The sequence below is a fragment of the Miniopterus schreibersii genome (genome assembly GCF_964146895.1).
Source record: "Miniopterus schreibersii genome assembly, chromosome: 11".
Classification (NCBI taxonomy): Eukaryota; Metazoa; Chordata; class Mammalia; order Chiroptera; family Miniopteridae; genus Miniopterus; species Miniopterus schreibersii.
The window spans coordinates 5,686,760-5,705,758 of NC_138111.1; the positions used below are offsets into that span (position 1 = coordinate 5,686,760).

The window sequence follows — 18,999 nt, forward strand, 5'->3', positions numbered from 1 at the left end:
TCTCAGGAGGCCCTGGGGTGGAAGGAAGCATCTTTTCTCAGGTGAAAGGGGAAAAAATTCATTTAACAAGTATTTATTTAGCACCTGGGACATTCTAGATTGTTACTGCCAATACTAAACCCCAGGCCCTGTCCTGGCGGAGCTTAGAGCCAGTAGGGGAGATAAACGGCCAATTCCAACCAGTGGGAGAAGTACTGACCTGCCCCACTCCTACTCCATGCCCTGGCCCTGGGAAGCCACAGCAAAGGTTCCCACAAACACACAACCAAGGACCCCAGATGTTTGGGGGTGGAAGGGCTTTCTGAAATCTAGGATTCTACCTCTTCTCTGGGAAACCAAGAACTGTGACCTGGGTCACAGCAGCAGAATGAGGAAGGCTGGGACCAGGGTGTCCTGACTGGAGTCCTCTCTCCTCAAACAGTGGGAAGTACTCATTTCTTTTCAGGCTTTGAAACGGGGCCCCAGAAGTCACGTGTGTGTGTGAGTGTGTGTGAGTGTGTGTGTGTAGGGTGGGGCAGAGAATCTTTGAAAAGGGACATGAACACAGCTGTCTTGATTCCAGGCCAGGCTGGAAGCCTGGGGAGCCCATTCACTGAATTTGAAGCATCTGGGTCCTTTCCCTTCCGAATCCTTTGACTGAGAGAGGCTGGCTAACACAGTGCATTAGATTTTTGGTGGCAGCCAGACTTGGGTTCAGTTTTATTGTTTACTAGCTAAATAACCTCGGATATGAGGCTTAACCTCTTGGGTCCCAATTTCTACCTTAATAAAATGGGGACAATAACAGAATCAATCTCTTAGGATAGCTGTTGAAGCATTTAGCGCGTGGTAGCTGCTGGGTAAGGAACCACTGTTTTATACATAATGGATTGTCAATGGTGATTTATTGATTACTTTGAGCCTAAACACTTTATGTGCCTGTAACTCGTTGAAATATCACCATGTTTCTGTGTGACAGGTACTCTTACCATATAAGATATATCCAGCACCTAAGACTAATGGCACACAGTAGGTGCTCCTAGAAAGCTACTAGTGAGCGCTCTTAAAAAGCATGAAAAAGGCGCTTTGCAAGGTGTTACGTGCCGCGCAAAGTTGAGCTACAATTGTTACACCACCCTTGTGGTCATAATTCTTTATTAGTCTTTAGGAGCTGCTACGATGGTCCCGTAGTGACCGTGCTTTGGGAAACGGGGTCCAGGATTGCATAGCTCGCGGGCTCCCCCTGGAGGCCACCTTGCGGCCTCGCTGCTGGACGACCGGGCGGGTCTTTGATAGCGAGATGGAAGCCGGGAGTTGTAGGCCAAGGGAGGTGGCTGCCGCAGGGCGATGCATGCCGGGAGCTGTAGTTCTCGGCAGAGGCGGTTGGACGCCCCAGACCCAGCTCTGGCCTCAGCCGGATGGCGGCTGAGACGCGTGGCTGCCGGCCCTGGGGCTCGCTCCTCCTCGGGCTGCTCGGGCTGGTCTCGGTCGCGGCCGCCGCCTGGGACCTGACTTCGCTGCGCTGCAACTTCGGCAACTTCTGCGAATGTGATTTCCAGCCCGACTTCCCGGGTGAGGAGCGGAGGGGCGGGCGGGCCGAGAGCCCACGGAGTCGGGCGTTGCGCCGGGACCGGACCTGGAGGGTCGAACCGAGGGGCGGAACCCCCGACTCCTGGGCGGCCAGGCCCGGAAGTGGGCCGGGCGTGGAGGGACCCGGAGAGCTTGGGGCGCGGGAATTGGAGCGAGGGTTTGGGGATGCTGGCTTGGGGTCCGGGCAGAGCCCTGCCAGGGTGGAGAGAGGCCTTTGACAGCGGGCCCTGGGGCAGGGTCCGGCCTCCACAGCGGAGTGACCGTCAGGGAGGAGCCTGCCTTGGGAACGGCCGGAGGGTTCCGGGCGGACTGCTGACCGCTCGCACTTAGGGCTGAGCGCAATTCAGGGGCAGGCCTGGTGGGGGCGCTGCCGAGCTGCATGAGGCCTGAGGGTCGCTCCTGGAGCGTCGAGACCCCTCGTGAAAACATCCCAGGCCACAGGGATCCCTAGGCCAGGCTCCAGACATCACTTCCCCTTTGAACCTCTTCCGTGGTGGGAGCTGTCCTCGGCTCTGACGCGCTCCTTCTTGTGGCCCTAGGTCTGGAGTGTGACCTGGCCCAGCACCTGGCAGGCCAGCACTTGGCCAAGGCGCTGGTGGTGAAGGCGCTGAAGGCCTTCGTGCAGGACCCGGCCCCCACTAAACCGCTGGCCCTCTCCCTGCACGGCTGGACAGGCACGGGCAAGTCCTATGTCAGTTCCCTGCTGGCCCACTACCTCTTCCGGGGTGGCCTCCGCAGCCCCCATGTGCACCACTTTTCCCCGGTCATCCACTTCCCCCATCCCAGCCACATGGAGCGCTATAAGGTAGGCTGGCTGCATCCTGGCCCTTCATTCCCTGCATCATGGGGTGCCATACTCTAGGGAGGAAGGGAGTCCTAAGCCCAGAGAGGGGGATTCACTTGCTGTAGGCCACACAGTCAGTTGGAGTCAGCCCTCAGGACCCCTCCTGAACAGAGCTTGGTATGATGCCATTCTACCTGGCAGAGAATTCTCACTTTAATTCTTGGGGCTGGGGCATTAATGATACCTACCTGCTAGGGTCGCGAAGAACATAAGGTTATAGAATTACAGATATTAATTATTGAGTAATTACCTCCGCCAGACATTCTGCATTATCTCCTCTCTGTAAAGCACTTAACCCCAATTTGAGGCTCAGAGTAAGTACTTAGTAAATACAAGCTCTTACTACTACTATTATCATTGTTGTTATTGATTGCAAAGTACTTTCCAGGCTGGTCTGTTTCGACTGTCAAAACTACTGAGAGCCCTGGCTGGTGTGGCTAATTGGTTGAGCATCATCGGGTGCACCAAAAGGTCGCCGGTTTGATTCCTAGTCAGGGCACATGCCCTGGTTGCAGGCTCGATCCCCACTAGGGGGCTTGCAGGAGGCAACCGATCGATATTTCTCTCTCTCTTTCCCTCTCACTTCCTCTCTCTAAAATCAATTTTTAAAAAAACCATAAAACAAAACTGCTGAGAAAGTTCATGGGGCGGGAGGGAGCCTTCCCCTTTTATAGAAAGCCGTAGGTGTCAGGGAGAGAGCCCTGAAGGCAGGGCCGGGGCCTGGGTTTGAGTTTCTGTTCTGCTTACTTGCTGTTTGAGCTTGGACAAGTCTCTGCCCCTTTCAGGGCCACAGTTTTGCCATTAGTCCCACTAAAGAACTGGTACTCTCTGTGAGACCATATCTTCCAGGGTTAATTCTTGCTTTGGAGCTGGGAGGGTATCTCCAGAACCCCTCAAACTCTTTTCTCTTGCAGAAGGATCTTAAGAACTGGGTCCAGGGGAATCTCACTGTTTGTAGCCGCTCCCTCTTCCTCTTTGATGAAATGGACAAGCTGACCCCAGGCCTGATGGAGGTCCTGCAACCTTTCCTGGGCCCCTCCTGGGTTGTGTATGGGACCAACTATCGAAAAGCCATCTTCATCTTCATCAGGTGGGCGCAGCTGTGCAGCGGGCATAGTGTTGGGGACACTTAGAGGTCTCAGCTATCCAGTCTTAGTCTGTGATCCCACAGCGGAATACCATACCCCGGGCCCAATGAAGCTTTTCCAAAGCCCCTCACCATCTCCATGGTGACACTGTCATTCAAGGTGATTGACTTTCCCGTCGGCAATCTCAAAGCCCAGTCTGGGCTTTTTGGTCTTCATCATTTCTTCCTGGAAGCCCAGCTGCTATCTCAAGAGTTTTCCCTCCTTTGTGGCCAGGAGGACACAGGCCTGAGAGAAACAGAACTAGGGTTCTAGTGCCACCTCTAAGAGTCCTCAGTTTCCTCAGGCAAATTACTTCACCTCTCTGAGCTCCCATCTCTTCTCTGGACAGCAGGGCCAAATGAATGTCCCACTGTCCTAGAGGCTGGGTGAGGGGAAGTCAGTTAAGGAACTCAAAAGTGTTTTGTAAACTGTAAAGTGCATGGCACCTATAGGAGAATTTCCAGGGGTCATGGTTGTGGACACAGGCTCTGGGAAAGTGGTTCTTCTGGAGAGTTTTCGGTGGGTTTGGTTCCTGCTGGCACTGAGCTGGGCCCCCAGGTTGTGTTAGGTGGCACATGGGAAGCAGGCCAAATCCGGCCCCCTACTGTCTGAGTGTTGGCTTGGGTCCCCATGGTTGTAGCAACACTGGTGGTGAGCAGATCAACCAGGTGGTGCTGGAGGCATGGCGCAGCCGCCGGGACCGCGAGGAGATCCGCCTACAGGAGCTTGAGCCAGTCATCTCCCAGGCTGTGCTGGACAACCCACACCGTGAGTTTGGCTTAGGATCCCCACCCTGGGGTGGCTTCTGCAGCCTGGGGCTTCATACCCAGATCCATCGGGTCGGGATCTGATGCTCTGCCCAGCGACCCAGTACTTCCCAGCCCAGGCCCTGGTGCTCCTGGCTGTTACACAGTCTCCCTTCACCCTTCGCCCGGAAGGGGGCTGAAAGCAGTGTGCCTACACTGGCCTTTGGGGGTGAAGCCCAGCCTCTCCCCATTGGCCCTTCCTGCAGATGGCTTCTGGCGCTCAGGCATCATGGAAGAACATCTCCTGGACGCCCTGGTGCCCTTCCTACCTCTCCAGCGGCACCATGTGAGGCACTGCGTGCTCAACGAGCTGGCCCAGCTGGGCCTGGAGCCAAGGGACGAGGTTATCCAGGCCATGCTGGACAGCACCACCTTCTTCCCTGAGGACGAGCAGCTCTTTGCCTCCAATGGCTGCAAGACTGTGGCTTCCCGAATTGCCTTCTTCCTCTGACTCTCCAGGGGGCATCCCTGCCCCCTCTACCTGACCAGGCCATGCAGGAAGGCCCTGGGGCCTCTGCCAGAGGGGCCCTGGTGCTGAGCCTTCTGCAGAGTGGGACCCAGAGCACACATTGATGACAGGTGTTGGCTAGGCTGTGAGACAGGGCTGCGTGGGCGCTGGCCTCTAACCTGCTCTGAGGACATCTTGGCCTTTGCTTCCTTCCCCAGGGGAACTGCTGGTCACCCCAGAACTTCAATGAGCCTTGACCTCGCCCTCCAGCCTGAGCCTTCTTAAAATGTGAATTGTAACTCAGGGACTATGGCTCCGGGCTGCTCCCTCGCCCCTCAGTCTTTTAACCTCAGCCCCTTGCCCTACCACCAGATCCCACCCCCTGTGACCAGTATTATAAGCCAGGCTGAGACTTCTCAGGCTGCACAAGCAGAGGGACTCAAGCGGCCACTTGGGCTTGGTTTTTAAAGTTTTTAATTTTGTAAAAGAGAACAAATACAATAAACTTAGCCATGGGACCAGAGTAGTGTTGGCTGAGGTTTTTAATTGCTGAGTGCTGATGTGGTAGAATCTCTTCCATCTCCAACCAGAAGTGAGGGGCTCAGTGGCCCCTTCAGAGAGCGGTGTAACTGCCAGGGCTGGGGTTCTGGCCATCCTGGATTTGGCTGGGGTTCTGGTTCATGTCCTGGGTGACACTGGTGTTACTGGATTCTGGGCCTGTGCTCTGGTTCCAGCTCTGGGGAGCATTGATCTTGCTGGGCCTCTGGCCCTGGCCCTGGATGTCCTCAGTGTTGCTAGGGCTCCAAATTGGGTCATAGGCAGTCTTGGTCTTGCTGGAACTTCGAATCAGTCCCCAGCTCTGGCCTTGGGTGCTCTCAATCTTGCTGGGTCTCCGGCTCCAGCTATGAGCAACTTTGGTCTTTCTGCGCCTCTGCCGTGGGCCCTGGGTAGCCTTGGTCTTGCTGGGCTTTTGATGTAGGGCTTGGGTGGCCTCAGTCTTGCTTGTCAGAGCTTGGAGGCTCTGAATGGCCTCCATCTTGCTGGACTTTTGGCTCTGGTCCCAGGAAACCTTAGTTTTTCTGGGGCTGAGTATCAGGCTTAGGTCTTCCCTGTTGTTTTCCAAGTCTAAGGATTGAGTTTTCAGCAGTGAGGAATCAGAGAATGTTGCAGTGGTGTCTGAGGTGCTCCTGTATTCCTGAGAGGTATTGGACGTCTCCGTCTCTGAGGCAGACAGGGTCCTGACTGGAAAGGGTGTGCCAAGAGCATCCATCAGGGTACCTTCCCTGGGCAGCTCTAGGGAAAGGAGGCTTCTAGGCCTTCCCCTTGCCTGTATCCCAGAGGCCTTGCATGGCCAAGGCCAGGCCTGCCAGAACGCACCCGCCCAGCCCTCCTCAGCAACCTGAGCCCTGAAGGTGGGCCACGGCTATAAGATAAGGGGGAGATACTGAGGGTCCTACTTGCCTAGCCCTGGTGTCCACTGTGCTGGCTGCCCTTTACCCTCTGCATTCCAGCCACAACCAACAGCCTGTAGTTTGCCCTGCTCCACCCTCCCACACTTGACTAACCCCTACTCCTCCTTCAGGTCCTGGAAGCCCTCTCTGACCCCCTAGAAGGAGCTAAATGCACCCACAACTCTCTGGTGTACGTCTATACTGTTCTGGGTATCTGTTCACCTGCGCGCCTCTTGCCTTCACGACCAAGACCTCCCAGGGACAGGGCTGGGCCATTCATGCCTGTGACCAGTCTGTGGCAGAGCCCAGCCCTGGGACTCGATGGTTGGTTGAACTGCACTGAGTGGAAGTGAAGGCCTGGCCACCACTATTTCTGTCCTTACCCTGGGCTGTTCACATCTGCCCTCGGGATTCTGTTAGGAGCAGCATTCCTGGGTGTTTGACTTTTGTCCCTTCCAAGCTGGTACCCAGCAGAATTGGGGGTGAAGCCCCTTAGACATGCGCAGGGTTTGTGGGCACAGTTATTTGGGGGGGGGCAGAGAGAAAGGGCCTGAGGGGGAGTGAGCTGGAGCAGGCAGCAGCTGGGAAGTGCCGGGAGTGAGAGCCAGTCCCAGCCTGTGAGGGCATCACCTCCCTGTGGGCTCAGCACACCCCTCGCAAAGCTGGGATTTACTCCTACTTTCCAGTCACCCGGTTATATAAGCAGCAGAGCCCACATTCACACCCGTGCCAGGGAGTCTCTGACCCTTGACCTCTGCGCACTCTGCTGCTTTGGCTCACTGGGGCCTGGCAGGAACACTGGGAACTTACAGGCCAAAGTGGAGCCTGAAGAGGTCTGTTGGAGGTAGCTGTCAGACAGGGACCTCACCTTGCTAGGAGTGGGCTCTGGCTTCTCCTAGGACAAGAGACAGGCTGGGTAGGACTGCAGGAAGCCCCAGATCCTGTAGCTCTGGAAGGCCAGCAGGTTTTGGGACCTTCAGTGACTGTTCCCTTGAGCTTAGAGCTTCTCAGGGGTCCCAGGTTAGGGCTGGGTGGGGACATGGAGAGGCTAAGACTGGACAGGAGGGGAGTGGCCAGCGTAGACAGACAAGCTGCTGTGAGCAAAGCAGTGCTCAAGTGGCTGCATAGGCCTCAGTTTCCCCATCTGCAAAATGTAAATTAGTTCAAGTGTGGGACAGGCTTGTGTAAACTGTCAAGTGCTGTGCCCTGGGGAATGGCCAGTGAGGAACTGAGGAGCTTCTGCATGCTTTACATGTTGTATCCCGCTTCATGCTCCCCACACACCTGGGAGGAGACCACCGCTAATACCATTTCATGGGCCAGGAAACACAGGTTCCGAGCGCCTAAGCAGCCCGCCCAGGGCATCAGCTAAGGAGAGATGCTGCGGCCAGAAGGGGGCAGGGGGACGGGGCAGAGGGGAGCACCAACTGAACTGATTCACAGGCCCGGCTGACAGGGAGCCCGCGGTGACTCCAGGGGCATCGAGACCCAAGTTTTGTATTTTTGTATTCTAATGTGAGCTAGAAGAATGGCGACCTAGCCTTTCTGCAAGGGATTCTGGTAGCCCAACGTTTCCTGGGAACACTAATTTACATGTCCGACAGCAGGAGGTGGGTAATAAATTATGGGGAAGGGTGCAATTCACTTGGCAGCAAGAGTGAGTCAGCCTGGGTGCATCTCACAGGTGCCGTTCAGTGAAGGGAGCAGAGCGCAGAGGGCACACAAATCTGTCCCCTGAGCAACAGGCACGCTCGCTTATGGGTGTTAGCCACGTTAGGGATCCATAGGGCAGCCTGACGGGGTGGGCGGGGCTGAGGGGGGGCTGAGAAGGGGGTGCAGGGGCTTATGGGGAGCTGGGAGTGTTCTTTCTTGATCTGGGTAATAATGTCATGGGTGTACTCAGTTTGTGAAAATTCATCAAACAGTTCCTTTATGATTTGTGTACTTTTCTATGTTAGACTCAGTAAACATTTTTAGAAATAAATTTAAGAATTAAGAAAGCTGGCACGAGTGGCCAGTGCACACAGCAGCATTCATGAAGGGGAGTATGGGCAAGGTTTGAGGAGGCCTCTCTGTGAGGGATCCATATTCTCTCATGTGCACTGTCTCAGGGGTGCCCCTTACTGGTACCACCCCATCTCATAGCAAGAGGTCCCCAGCCTAAGTCACACAGCTGAGTGGTGGCAGAGCCCAGCATGGGAGCCAGCCTTAGCCTGCCTGCATCCCTCAGCCCTGGCTTGGGGTGCACTCCACCCGGACCTCAAGGGCCCCAGGCCCTGGTGTATGGCCCACTCACCTCCTCCTTGGCACCCACAGCCTCCTGTGGGTGTTTTGGCTCTGCCTGCAGGGTCTGGGGAGTAGAGTCCAGGTTCTCAGGGGTCACACACAAAGGCTGTTCCTGCTTCCACGAGAGCTGCAGGGCCTGGGCCTTCTGGCGCTCTAGTTCCCGCTTCCTGAGCTGCCTGCCAAGCCATGGCCCCAGAGCACTGTAACCCTCTGTGACCCACCCCACCATCCCCAGGACTGGACAGTGGCCTGAGGAGGCAGCCAGGGCCAGAGGAGCCTTGAGCTCAACCGTTCCTGGTCCTGGCCTGCGGCCCCTGCTCGAGGAGCTTACCCCACGATGCCTTGAGAGATGCTGTCCTCCAGCCTGCTCTCCATCACCCGGCTCAGCTGCAGGCCGGCCAGCTGGGCCACCTGGCTGCTAAGCACCTCCTCCACTGTCATGCCCGGGAAGAGGGTGGCCATCAGCGGGAGCAGCTGCCGGGAAAGGGGCCACCGGAGCCGGGTGTGGGCCAGGGCAGGGGCAGGTGGTGTGGTGCTGCCCTGCCCTTGCGGAGTCCCTTCGCAGGGCTCAAAGGAAGAGTTTTTAAAGGGCTGGAGCCTTGTGCCCCTGAACTATGAGGAGACCATGAGAAAGGAACTATTCAGAGAGAAAACACTAAGGGGGTGAGTCTAGCGATGGGTTCTGGAGCCAGACAGATTAGGGTAAAACCTCTAAGCTGTGTGGCCTGGGGCAAGGGAACTGGCCTCTCTGAGCCTTACCCTCTTGGTCTGTAAGTTGGGGGGTGGTAACATTACCTGTCTCGGCGGGTGCTAAAGAGGGTTAGACGGAGTGATGCGAGCTGAAGTGGCTAGAACAGTGCCTGGCACCAGTACATGCTCTGGCATTAGCAGCTCTTATTAGTTGCTAGGAAACCAAATTTCTTTCAGGGCCAGGGAGTATCTTTAGGTGGCCAGGGGTATTGACCCTGTTGTCAGTCCTCCTGGCCCCCAGCAGGAACCCACCTTCGGTTGCTTAGGGTCAAGGAGCAGGGCAGTTGCAACATCCTGGCGGGCCCCAAAAATGTTCTGTGTGAGCTGCCGGCTTTTGGCACGGTGCAGGTAGTACTGAGCTGTCTGGGGGTTGTGCTGGATGGCGATTGAGAAGTGGTTCTCTGCCTTCTGGAACTGCCTGCAAGATAGCGGGCCACAGGCTCAGTGAGCTAGACTACCTAGGGGGAAATAGCAGCTCCTGGGCCCCACTGAAGAATTTGGGGAAAACCACGCTGGTCTCTGCTCCCCGCCACCATGTCCCTCTGCTCTCCTTCTACCAGCTCTGCTCTTGATAGACCCAACACTCAAATACTAGTATAAAACCCCAACATAAGTGGACATTTTTAAATCTTGGATTAGGGAAGGTCTTTCTGAGAATGTCATACACCCAGGAACTAAAAAAAAAAAATTAATTTGGGATTAAATCCTAAGTGATTGAGTAGCAGAAACACCACAAAAGAGTTGCTTATAGCATTCTTTCGCTACCTCAAGGTTGCAGGTTCAATCCCTGGTCAGGGCACATACAAGAATCAACCAATGATGCATAAATAAGTGGAACAACAAAAATTTATGTCTCTCTCTCTTCCTCTCTCTTTCTAAAATCAATAAATTACACACACACCACAAAAGAAAGCAACACATAGGAAAGATATATTTTGCTACATAAGGCAGGTGATAAGCTAATTTTCCTAACTATGAAGAACTCTTTTTTAATGTTTTTTTTAAATTGAATTTATTGGTACAAAGAACTCTTATAACCAAAAAATGAGCAATTTAATAACAAAATGGGCAAAGATTTGGGCAGGCCATAATGGCCAATAAACACATAAAAGATGCTGCAATTTAAACATGCAAAGTCAAGTGTGGAAGAGCATTTTTAAATTTTTTTTTTGCCTACTAGATTAGCAGAGTTGAAAAATAGTCTTAATACCTCCCACTAGGGAGGTTTGGGGAAACCGAGACTCTTTTCTTGGGAGGAAAGTTTATATTGGTTTACTGTTTGTGGAGAACATTTGGATATTATTTAAAATGTTAAATTTTCACACTCTTTAATCGAACAATTTATAGGGTTACTGGTATGAGTGCCTGAAGGCATATATCTGGTGCTCATTATTGAATTATTTACAGTAAAAAACTGAAAGCAGCCCAAATATTCATCAGCAGTAGGTAAATAAATAAAAGACGATTCTCTATGGTCCCTCCATAGAAGGGAATGCCAGGCAAGCAGTAAAAAGAGAATGAGACACTCCCACACGTAATGTCATGCGAAGCAAAAAAGCACAACGTAGCATCTCACTTTTGCAAAATGATAATAATTGTAAATACATGCATTGGAAACAATCTAGAGGAATCTTTACCAACCTTACGGGGGTAGGGAGGCATTGGGAGGTAGATATTAGAAGGAACTTTCATGTTCTGAGTTACAAATTATTGAACACAAGTTTTCTATAAAAACACACAATCACCTTAATATTCAGAAAGAATAAGGATTTTTAGCAAAAACTTGGAAAATAAAATCTATATTTAGGAGACTTAACTGGAGAGAAGCATCTTGACCCAAGGATCCCAGCAGGCGGCTTCAAGCCAGGCCTGGCCCGCCCCCGGCCCCGCCCCCGCCGCCGCGGCCCCGCCCCCGCCGCCGCGGCCCCGCCCCCGCCGCCGCGGCCCCGCCCCCAGCGCCCGCGCACCTGCTCCGGTGCTCGCAGAATCCCATCTTCTCCTGCAGCAGGGCCATGCGCAGGTTGGCGCCCTCGTCCCGCGGGCTCAGCGCCAGCGCCTCCAGGTAGTCCGCCTCAGCAAAGCTCAGGTAGCCCAGCTGGAAGAAGCAGTCTGGGGCGGCCCGGCGGCGGGGGCTGAGTGAGCGCCCAGCCCCGGGGTCCCGGAGCCTCGCTCCGCCTTCTCCACCCCGAGGGCGGGGCCTGGAGCTGGAGCCGGCGCCCCGGGGGCGGTCGCGGAGCCCGCGGAGGCTTTTCAGGCCTCAGCGCGCCTTTTCCCGGCCGCCTCCTTTCCGAGCAGCCCTTCAGACAGACTGCAGTGTTTCTCGACGGCGACGTTACCCCACGTGTGTCCGTGGGACACGGAGCTCTTAGAGGTTTCCTCTTTCCCTCCCTCCTCCCTCCCCCCCCGGGCCTCGCGTGCCCCCCCCCCCCCCCCCCCCCCCCCCGGGCCGCGCTCACCGCCGCGGTTGATGAACAGGCCCTTCTCCTGCTGCTCGTCCTTGAGGACCTTGTTGAGCAGCAGCACGCTCTCCTGGTAGGCGCCCTGCGTGTAGCAGTGCACAGCGAAGTCGTTGTAGGCCAGCAGGAGCTGGCGCTGCGCCTGCCGCACCATGTCCTCCTGGTGCGTGGTCATCATGTCCAGCGCCTTCAAGAGGTCCTCCACGGCGGCGTCAAATTCCTGGAGCCGGCGGTACATGGTGCCCCTATTGGGAAGGGACGTGGGGGCCAAAGCACTGCCATTGACCGGGGTGGCTGGGCAAGTCCTGCCCGCCCTGGGCTTTCTGGGCCTTTTGACCCACGGAGGTGGTGGTGGGGGCTTCCCCAGCCCTCAATAAGTTTGGCCTATGGGGCCTGGATTGCCACTCAGATAACCTGCTAGCCGCTAGTAACTTTATTTTTCTCAAAAATAGCTCCCCTGCTCTTTCCGGGCGCCAGGAGCATGCCGGCCTCTACACCAAGGCCTTTCTGAACACCGACAGCTACCTCCCACTATTCCTCTGGGAAGGCCCAGGCTCAAGGAAGTTAAATGGCCCTGAATCATGTGGTGAGTCCTCGTCGGGGTCAGAATCACCCAGGCCTGGTCTGTGGAACCGGGCTGATCCTTCTGGCATGCACTGAGGCTGCTGCCTGCAGAGCCACCTCCCATGATGCCTTGATTCCGGTGGGAGTAGGGAAAGATTAGTAGAGGTTAGATGGGAAACTGAGGCCTACACAGAGCTCTCCTGAGACCACACAGCTGGACTCAAGACTGGCACCTCCCCAGCCAGTACCTGAAGAGGAAGAGGCTGGGGTCCAAAGGGTTGTTGTCGATGGCACAGTTGACACACTGCAGTGCACGCTGCAGCTTGCCCTGCACAGCTAGGATCCTGGCATCTCGATATGACTTCTGGGCCTGGTCTACCATCATCCTGAGCAGCGCCCTGGCCTGTGGGTGCTGGGGATCCAAGAGCAAGGCACTGTGCAGGTCTTGATAGCAGAGGTAGGGCTGTAGGGGCCAGGAGTGGCATCAGGCGCACAGGCCAAGCTGAGCCCTACCCTGTCCAGTGAGGGGAGGCAGACCTCCTGGTTCATAGGGGCCTTTCCCTGGGCAGGCTGGCACCATGCCACCCATCCTTGGTGCCCCCACTGTGCTGTTGCGCCTGTTCTGCTTCTTGAAGGAGGCAGGGAACATTATGGGAAAATCCCATCCAGGCCCCATCCCTGCTGGCCCCTTTCCAGATGTGACCTCAAGTGAGCCAGGTCAGCCTTGGTGGTTTCTGCCCGAGAAGGGCATTGGGAGCACTGCCTTCCTGGAGGACTTCTGTGAGGCTCACTACAGGTCGGGGAGGGTGTGGCCTCCTGACCATGACTTGTGTTCTTCCTATTCTTTCCTCCCTGACTCCGCCCTTGACCTTTAAGCCCACGATAACTCTGACCAAGAACAGATTCAGGCCTGGACATGAGCAGCAGACATCCCCAGGCAAACACCTTCTACTGGATGAGCAGGTCTGTCAGTCAGTCAACAAAGTTTTAACAAGCACCCCATGTCCTATAGGGTAGTGGTTGAAGGGTGAGCAGAGCAAACAGTGTGGACACCAGGAAGTTGAGAGGGGAAAGATGGGAAAGGCCAGGGCAGGACTTTGAAGTAGACAGACTTGGGTTCAAGGGCATCGCTATTGAGAACTGGCTGTGGGACCTTGAGCTAGTTACCCAGCCCCTCTGGACCTGTATCTTCATCTCTAAAAAGAAGACAAGGTGTTCTATCTATGAAACAGTTATTGCGAGTCTTTAAGATAAGCATGAGTAGGCCCTGGCCAGATAGCTCAGTTGGTTAGAGCATAATCCTGATATGCCAAGGTTGCAGGTTCGATTCCTAGTCAGGGCACAGACATGAAACAACCAACAAATGCATAAATAAGTGGAACAACAAATCAATGTTTCTGTCTATCTGCCTCCCTCCCTCCCTTCCTCTTTCCAAAGGAAAAAAAAATGCCATGGCCAGTTTGGCTCAGTGATTAGAGCGTTGGCCTATGGACAGAAGGGTCCCAGGTTTGATTTTGGCCAAATGCACATACCTCAGTAGCAGGCTTGATCCCCAGTGGGCCCCATGGGGAGTGCAACCAATTGATGTGCCTCTCTCACATCAATGTCTCTTTCTGTCTCCCTTCTACTCTCTCTGAAAAGCAATGGGAAAAATATCCTCAGGTAAGGATTAAAAAATAATACAAAATAAAATTTAAAAAAGATAAACATGAGTAAAGTGTTTAGCATGCAAATTGCAAGGGCTGAAGTGGTGGGAGTGGCTAAAATCCCAACAGTCAACAATAATTATCAATAATTACTAGTCTACCTTTAAGGAGACTCTCCCACTGACTCACTGTTGGACACAGAACCCAGCCCCCAGCATAGGGAGGCTCACGTTTCCAACCACTCCCAGGATACCTGACCTGGCGAGCTGAGGTGAACCCCTGCCTGATCCCACCCAGCCCCTGTTCCTTCCTCTCCTGAGTGTCCCAACTCCCAGGCACCAGGCCAAGCCGGAATACCGGCCATTGTTCTGGATCCTTCCTTCCCTCATGCACATCCCCAGTCAGTCCAAGGACGGTGGAGCCCCCTTCTTGCCCCTCCCCTGGGCTCCCTCTTCTGCTGGATGGCACCTAGCCTCCTCTCCAGGCTCCTGGACTCCAGACTTGCCCCCTGGAGCCCATACTCCCTTTGGCAGCCAGAAGGATCTTCTCTGCCCCAAGGAACACCCTTTTGAGGCTCCTACTGTCCCCATGAAGAAGTGAGGGTCCTCCTGAGTTCACAAGACCCTGCCCAATGCTCTCACATATCTAAAGTCCCCTTCTCCCTTGTGACCCCAAGCCCCCCTTACCCCTAAGCTATTCCTTGTACTGTGCGCCCCCATGCCCAGCCCGGGCAGTGTGCCAGCTGGGGGTGCTTAGTAAATGTTTACTGAGGCAAATAAGGAGAGAAAGGAAGGAGGGAGGAAGGACCACTTTACCGTGGCTCTTGGGTGGCGTTGCACATGCTCATGAAATCATCCCCTACCTAAGTGTCTGCTTAGGGGCGCCTCCCCGGGCGGTGACTTCTGTGATGGCAATGGTGGCATAGGCCTCTTACCTTGTGGTTTCCGGGGTCAGCGCAGGCCTGGCGCAGAGCCAGGGCTAAGTGACAATGGAGCAATAGCTGACTGGGCAGCTGGATGGTCAGTGCCAGTTGGGATCTCTGCCCCTTCGAGGACAGTGCCCCCACTGCGCTGTGGGGATGTGGCTTCTGGGCTGGCTGATGGCCTAGCAGCCTCCTATCCTCTGGAGGTGTGCTGGGGGAACCTAGGCTGGGCGAAGGGATACCCCTGCCCCGCCCTCCCCACTCTACCTTCTGCAGGAAGTTATGGAGCCTGGCCCTGAGGATGTAGACATCAGCATTGGTCGTGCCGTGCTTCACCTCCTTGGTGACAAGTGAGAGGCAGTCCTGATATTGATTGAGTGCCAGGAGACAGGCCATGCTGAGGACAAAGGGCAAAGGTGTTGTCTGCTAGAGCAGGGATTTTCAACCTTTTCCAGCTTATGGCACACAAACTAATTATTAAAATGCTGCAGCACACCGAAAAATATATGTTCTGCCAATCTGACAAAAAATAGGTATGATTTTGATTCATTGACACCGGACAGCTATTGTGTTGGCCGTTGCCATTGTTTTGTTTGACAGTCTAAGGGAAAAGAGGTCAGTGCCCTAACTAAATAGTCAGGTGTTGCATGTTTTAAGAATTCTTGCAACACACCAGCTGAAAATCGCTGTGCTAGAGGGACAGGAAGGGGCTGCTGGAGAACCAGTGGGGCAAGGACACAAATGGGAAACTCGCCATCGGTAACGGAAGCAGGCTTTCTCGGGCTGGAGCTCAAAGGCTTGCAAGAAGACATTCAGGGCTTCCAGAAAGGCACATTCCTCAAACAGGCACTGGCCCTGGGGACATAAGGGCCAGTCACTTCTGCTTGCATCCCTGGCCCAGCAGCACTCATGAGCGGGGTAGGCAACATTGGGGTGGAAGGGGAGAGAGACAGGAGACAGGGCCAGAGCTTTCTAGATCTCGAGAGACTTTAAAAGTCAGAGATGGAGAGAGATACAGAGCTAGGGAGAGACAGCACAACACAGTGAGAAATATACAGTAGGCGAGAAACAGACCTCAATGCAGACACACAGGAACAAAGAGAGAAAATCTGGGAGGCAGGCAAGAGCAGCAGAACCAACAGTAACAGCTCCAGCCTGGACCAGGGCTCTGGGCGCCGAGCCCTGTCTTAAGAACCTGAACTTATGCCCTGGCCAGTTTGGCTCGGTGGTTAGAGTGCTGGCCTGAGGACTGAAAGGTCCTGGGTTCGATTCTGGCCAAGGGCACATACCTCAGTTGCAAGCTCAATCCCTGGCCCCGATTGGGGGAGTGCAGGAGGCAACCAATTGATGTGTCACATCAGTATTTCTCTCTCCCTCACTCCCTTCCACACTCTCTGAAAAGCAATGGAAAAAATGTCCTCTGGTGAGGATTAAAAAAAACAAAAAAACCTGAACTTGCTACCTCACTGGTACTAACTAGCATCCCCCTTTTAGATGAAGGAACTGAGGCTCAGAGAGGTGAAGTAACTTCCCCAAGGTCACACAGGAAGTGTCAGTACTGGACTTAGGACCGCAACAGACAGATTAAACATGTGGTTTGGGTACCCCAAATGTTTCAAGAATTGAATAATTATTGACATTAAAAACAAAGATATCAAAGCTATCAAAATGGGAAAAAATCAGGACTTTGTTGGTATTTATGGTTTAATATTGTTGGGGTTTTTTTGAATTGCAAATGGGGCCGCTATTACCTTCTTAATACTTAGAGCCTGTCGATTCTAGGTCTGTACTGTCTAATATAATAGCCATCAGCTTCATGTGGCTATATAAATTTAATATAAATTAAATACAATTTAGCCCTGGCAGGTGTGGCTCAGTTGGTTGAACGTCATCCTGTGCAACAAAAAGTCACTGGTTCTATTCCTGGTCAGGGCACATGCCCAGGTTGTGGGTTCGATCCCTGGTCGGGGTGCATATGGGAGGCAACCGATTGATGTTTCTCTCTCACATCTGTGTTTCTCTCCCTCTCTCATCCTCTCTAAAATAAATAAAAAACATATTTTTAAAAAAAGAAATACAATTTAAAAATTAGTTCCTCAGTCACACTTGCCACATTTCAAGGACTGAACAGTTCCATGTGGCTAATGGCTACCAGATTGGACAGTGCCTAGTAGGTCACTGTCATTACTGCAGAAAGTTCTGTTGGACACTCTTACAAAACTTTACCCAACCCTGATGGTAAGCCTACTTGGGAGGTAGGAGAGGTCATGAGAGGGGCAGCAAGTGGGGACACAGACACAGGGACAAGGAAGTCCCCAGGGAGTCAGAACTAGTCCCAGGAGCAAGGAAAGCCCCCATAGCTGGAGGGAGATCCAGTGGGCCTGGGTGGGAGGTGGGCCCCTCACGTGGGCCCAGGGCAGCCCCGGGCACCTGCAGGTAAAGCACCAAGGTGAGCCGGTTCAGGAACCTAGTGTTCTCTGGCTGGAAGGAGTAGGCCCGTCGCAGGTTCTGGGCGGCGGAGGAGAAGTCGCAGAGCTGGATGTACGCTTCGGCTCTTAAGGCATAGAAGTCTACCTGAGGGAGAGGGGACACGCTGCTGTCCCCTCCCAAAAGTCCACCTTGAGGATTGATGCTGTTACCAGCAGGGACTTGGTGGCCCTGAGAGAAGGGACCTGACAGGCACGACAGTGAGGGGGAAGTGTGTGCCAGAGACTGCGTGTGCCCAAACCCTCCCCTCACCAGGTGGGGGTCCAGGTGGAGGGCACGGGAGAAGAACAGCACGGCCATCTCCCAGTCTTCTCGCTCCAGGCACCTGTAGCCTCGGTGGTGGCTGTGGGGAGAGGGGGCACAGGCAGAGGGGCTGGCCCTGACTTTGACCAGCCCAGGGAATATAGCTGGGGCTGTGTGAGTGGGTGGGAGGCACTTGGGTGGAGAGACAGGAAGGGTAGACCGAGGTTCTTGGAGCTCATCCAGGCCAGCAGCAGCCTTTTATCCACTGAGGCAGAAGAGCCCTATTACACAGTTGAGTTCACCGAAGCCCAGGCAGGGAAAGTAACTGGCTCAAAGCTGCACAGCAGGTCAGTGACTGCAGAATAGAAACCAGGGACCTTGGGACAAGGTAGTCACTCACTACTCCCTGACTTTGAGGGGAACGGTTAACCCAGCGATTGTTGGTCTCGTTTCCTCAAAGCTCTGGAATGCCTGGCTGGTCCCAAAGATGCGCCGTATGGTCTCCTTTGGGAGTGGAGTTCCCCGTGGCTTTGGGATGTGCTGTGAGGGAGCTTGGGGAAGCTGCCGGGTACCCTAGAACCAATGGACAGCAAACTGGAGCAGGCCCCAGATGACCCCACTCCACTTACACACCCTCCTCCGGTATTTCACAGGATGGAGGAGGGGTGGAAATGAGGCCTGGTAGGCGGCGAAATCTGGGGTCCGGTGGCACTCCCAGCCCCTTAGGGATGCTCTAACCTCCCTCTCAGTCCTCCTCTCTCCTCCCCTATGGCCAAGGTGAGGGGTCAAGATTCTCACGCTCACACTGCCCTCGCTCTCCTCCTCATTCACCTCAGCATTCACCTCAAGCTACTGACACCCAGCACTCTAATGTCCCCAGCTCAGGGCCTGCAGCTCCTAACATATATCCCGGGTGCTCCTCATGCCCAACAGGCCAAACTGAGCACCTCGCCGATTCCTGCTCTAGCTTTCCCGCTTTGGTAAGTCCACCTCTCCAGCCAGAGACCTGTGTCCCATCAGTCCTCAAGCGCTGTCTGTGCCGCGCCTAAAGCCCTCTTGGTTCCCCCCTTCTCTCACCCCCTCATCTGGGCCAGTGCCGCTCCGCCAGGGCGCCAGCATCAGCCGTCCCTCTGACCTCCCTGCCGGCCACGGTCCCCAGTCGGCCCTCTGCACAGCGACCTGGCCCTTTCCTGAGCTGCACAACTGATCCTGCCTCTCCTGTGCGTAAAACCTTCCCTGCGAACTCGCCTCTTCTCCCCCGACCCTCTGCCTTGGCCGTAGCCTTTCCCCGCACCTCTCTGGGGTCTGCCATGAGGCCTGTTCCAGAAAGACCTGCGGAACTGCCCGAGCCGGCTCCCCCGCCGCCCTCGCCGCCGACGTTGCTAGGCACCATCTCCAGG

At 54.6% G+C, this 18,999-nt stretch overlaps 2 protein-coding genes across 4 annotated transcripts; one reads left to right on the top strand and one right to left on the bottom strand.

Annotated features, from left to right (window-relative positions):
* Positions 1–1,311: 1,311 nt before the first annotated feature.
* On the top strand, positions 1,312–5,312 carry TOR2A (torsin family 2 member A). Of its 3 annotated transcripts, XM_081150973.1 has the most exons (5): positions 1,312–1,551; positions 2,109–2,374; positions 3,328–3,503; positions 4,181–4,308; positions 4,553–5,312. In XM_081150973.1, exons 1-5 carry the CDS (start codon positions 1,398–1,400, stop codon positions 4,795–4,797), a joined length of 969 nt encoding a protein of 322 aa, XP_081007099.1. In that variant the 5' UTR covers positions 1,312–1,397; the 3' UTR covers positions 4,798–5,312. The 3 variants fall into 3 exon arrangements, with proteins under 3 accessions (XP_081007099.1, XP_081007100.1, XP_081007101.1); XM_081150974.1 differs by lacking the exon at positions 2,109–2,374; XM_081150975.1 differs by lacking the exon at positions 4,181–4,308 and having other exon boundaries at positions 1,357–1,551; positions 4,553–4,825.
* On the bottom strand, positions 5,261–18,992 carry TTC16 (tetratricopeptide repeat domain 16; the record flags this gene model as incomplete). Its single annotated transcript, XM_081151749.1, has 14 exons — positions 5,261–6,036; positions 7,056–7,140; positions 8,542–8,707; positions 8,863–9,005; positions 9,534–9,699; positions 11,249–11,390; positions 11,738–11,982; positions 12,550–12,764; positions 15,137–15,266; positions 15,624–15,724; positions 17,300–17,443; positions 17,609–17,699; positions 18,000–18,172; positions 18,894–18,992. 14 exons carry the CDS (start codon positions 18,990–18,992, stop codon positions 5,408–5,410), a joined length of 2,529 nt encoding a protein of 842 aa, XP_081007875.1. The 3' UTR covers positions 5,261–5,407.
* Positions 18,993–18,999: the final 7 nt, after the last annotated feature.

Excerpts from the sequence above, each read along its gene's own strand:
- TOR2A (XM_081150973.1), top strand. The coding sequence starts at position 1,398 with ATGGCGGCTGAGACGCGTGGCTGCCGGCCCTGGGGCTCGCTCCTCCTC. Across the intron at positions 3,504-4,180 it reads GCCATCTTCATCTTCATCAG|CAACACTGGTGGTGAGCAGA; the intron begins GTGGGCGCAGCT and ends CCATGGTTGTAG. Across the intron at positions 4,309-4,552 it reads TGTGCTGGACAACCCACACC|ATGGCTTCTGGCGCTCAGGC; the intron begins GTGAGTTTGGCT and ends CCCTTCCTGCAG.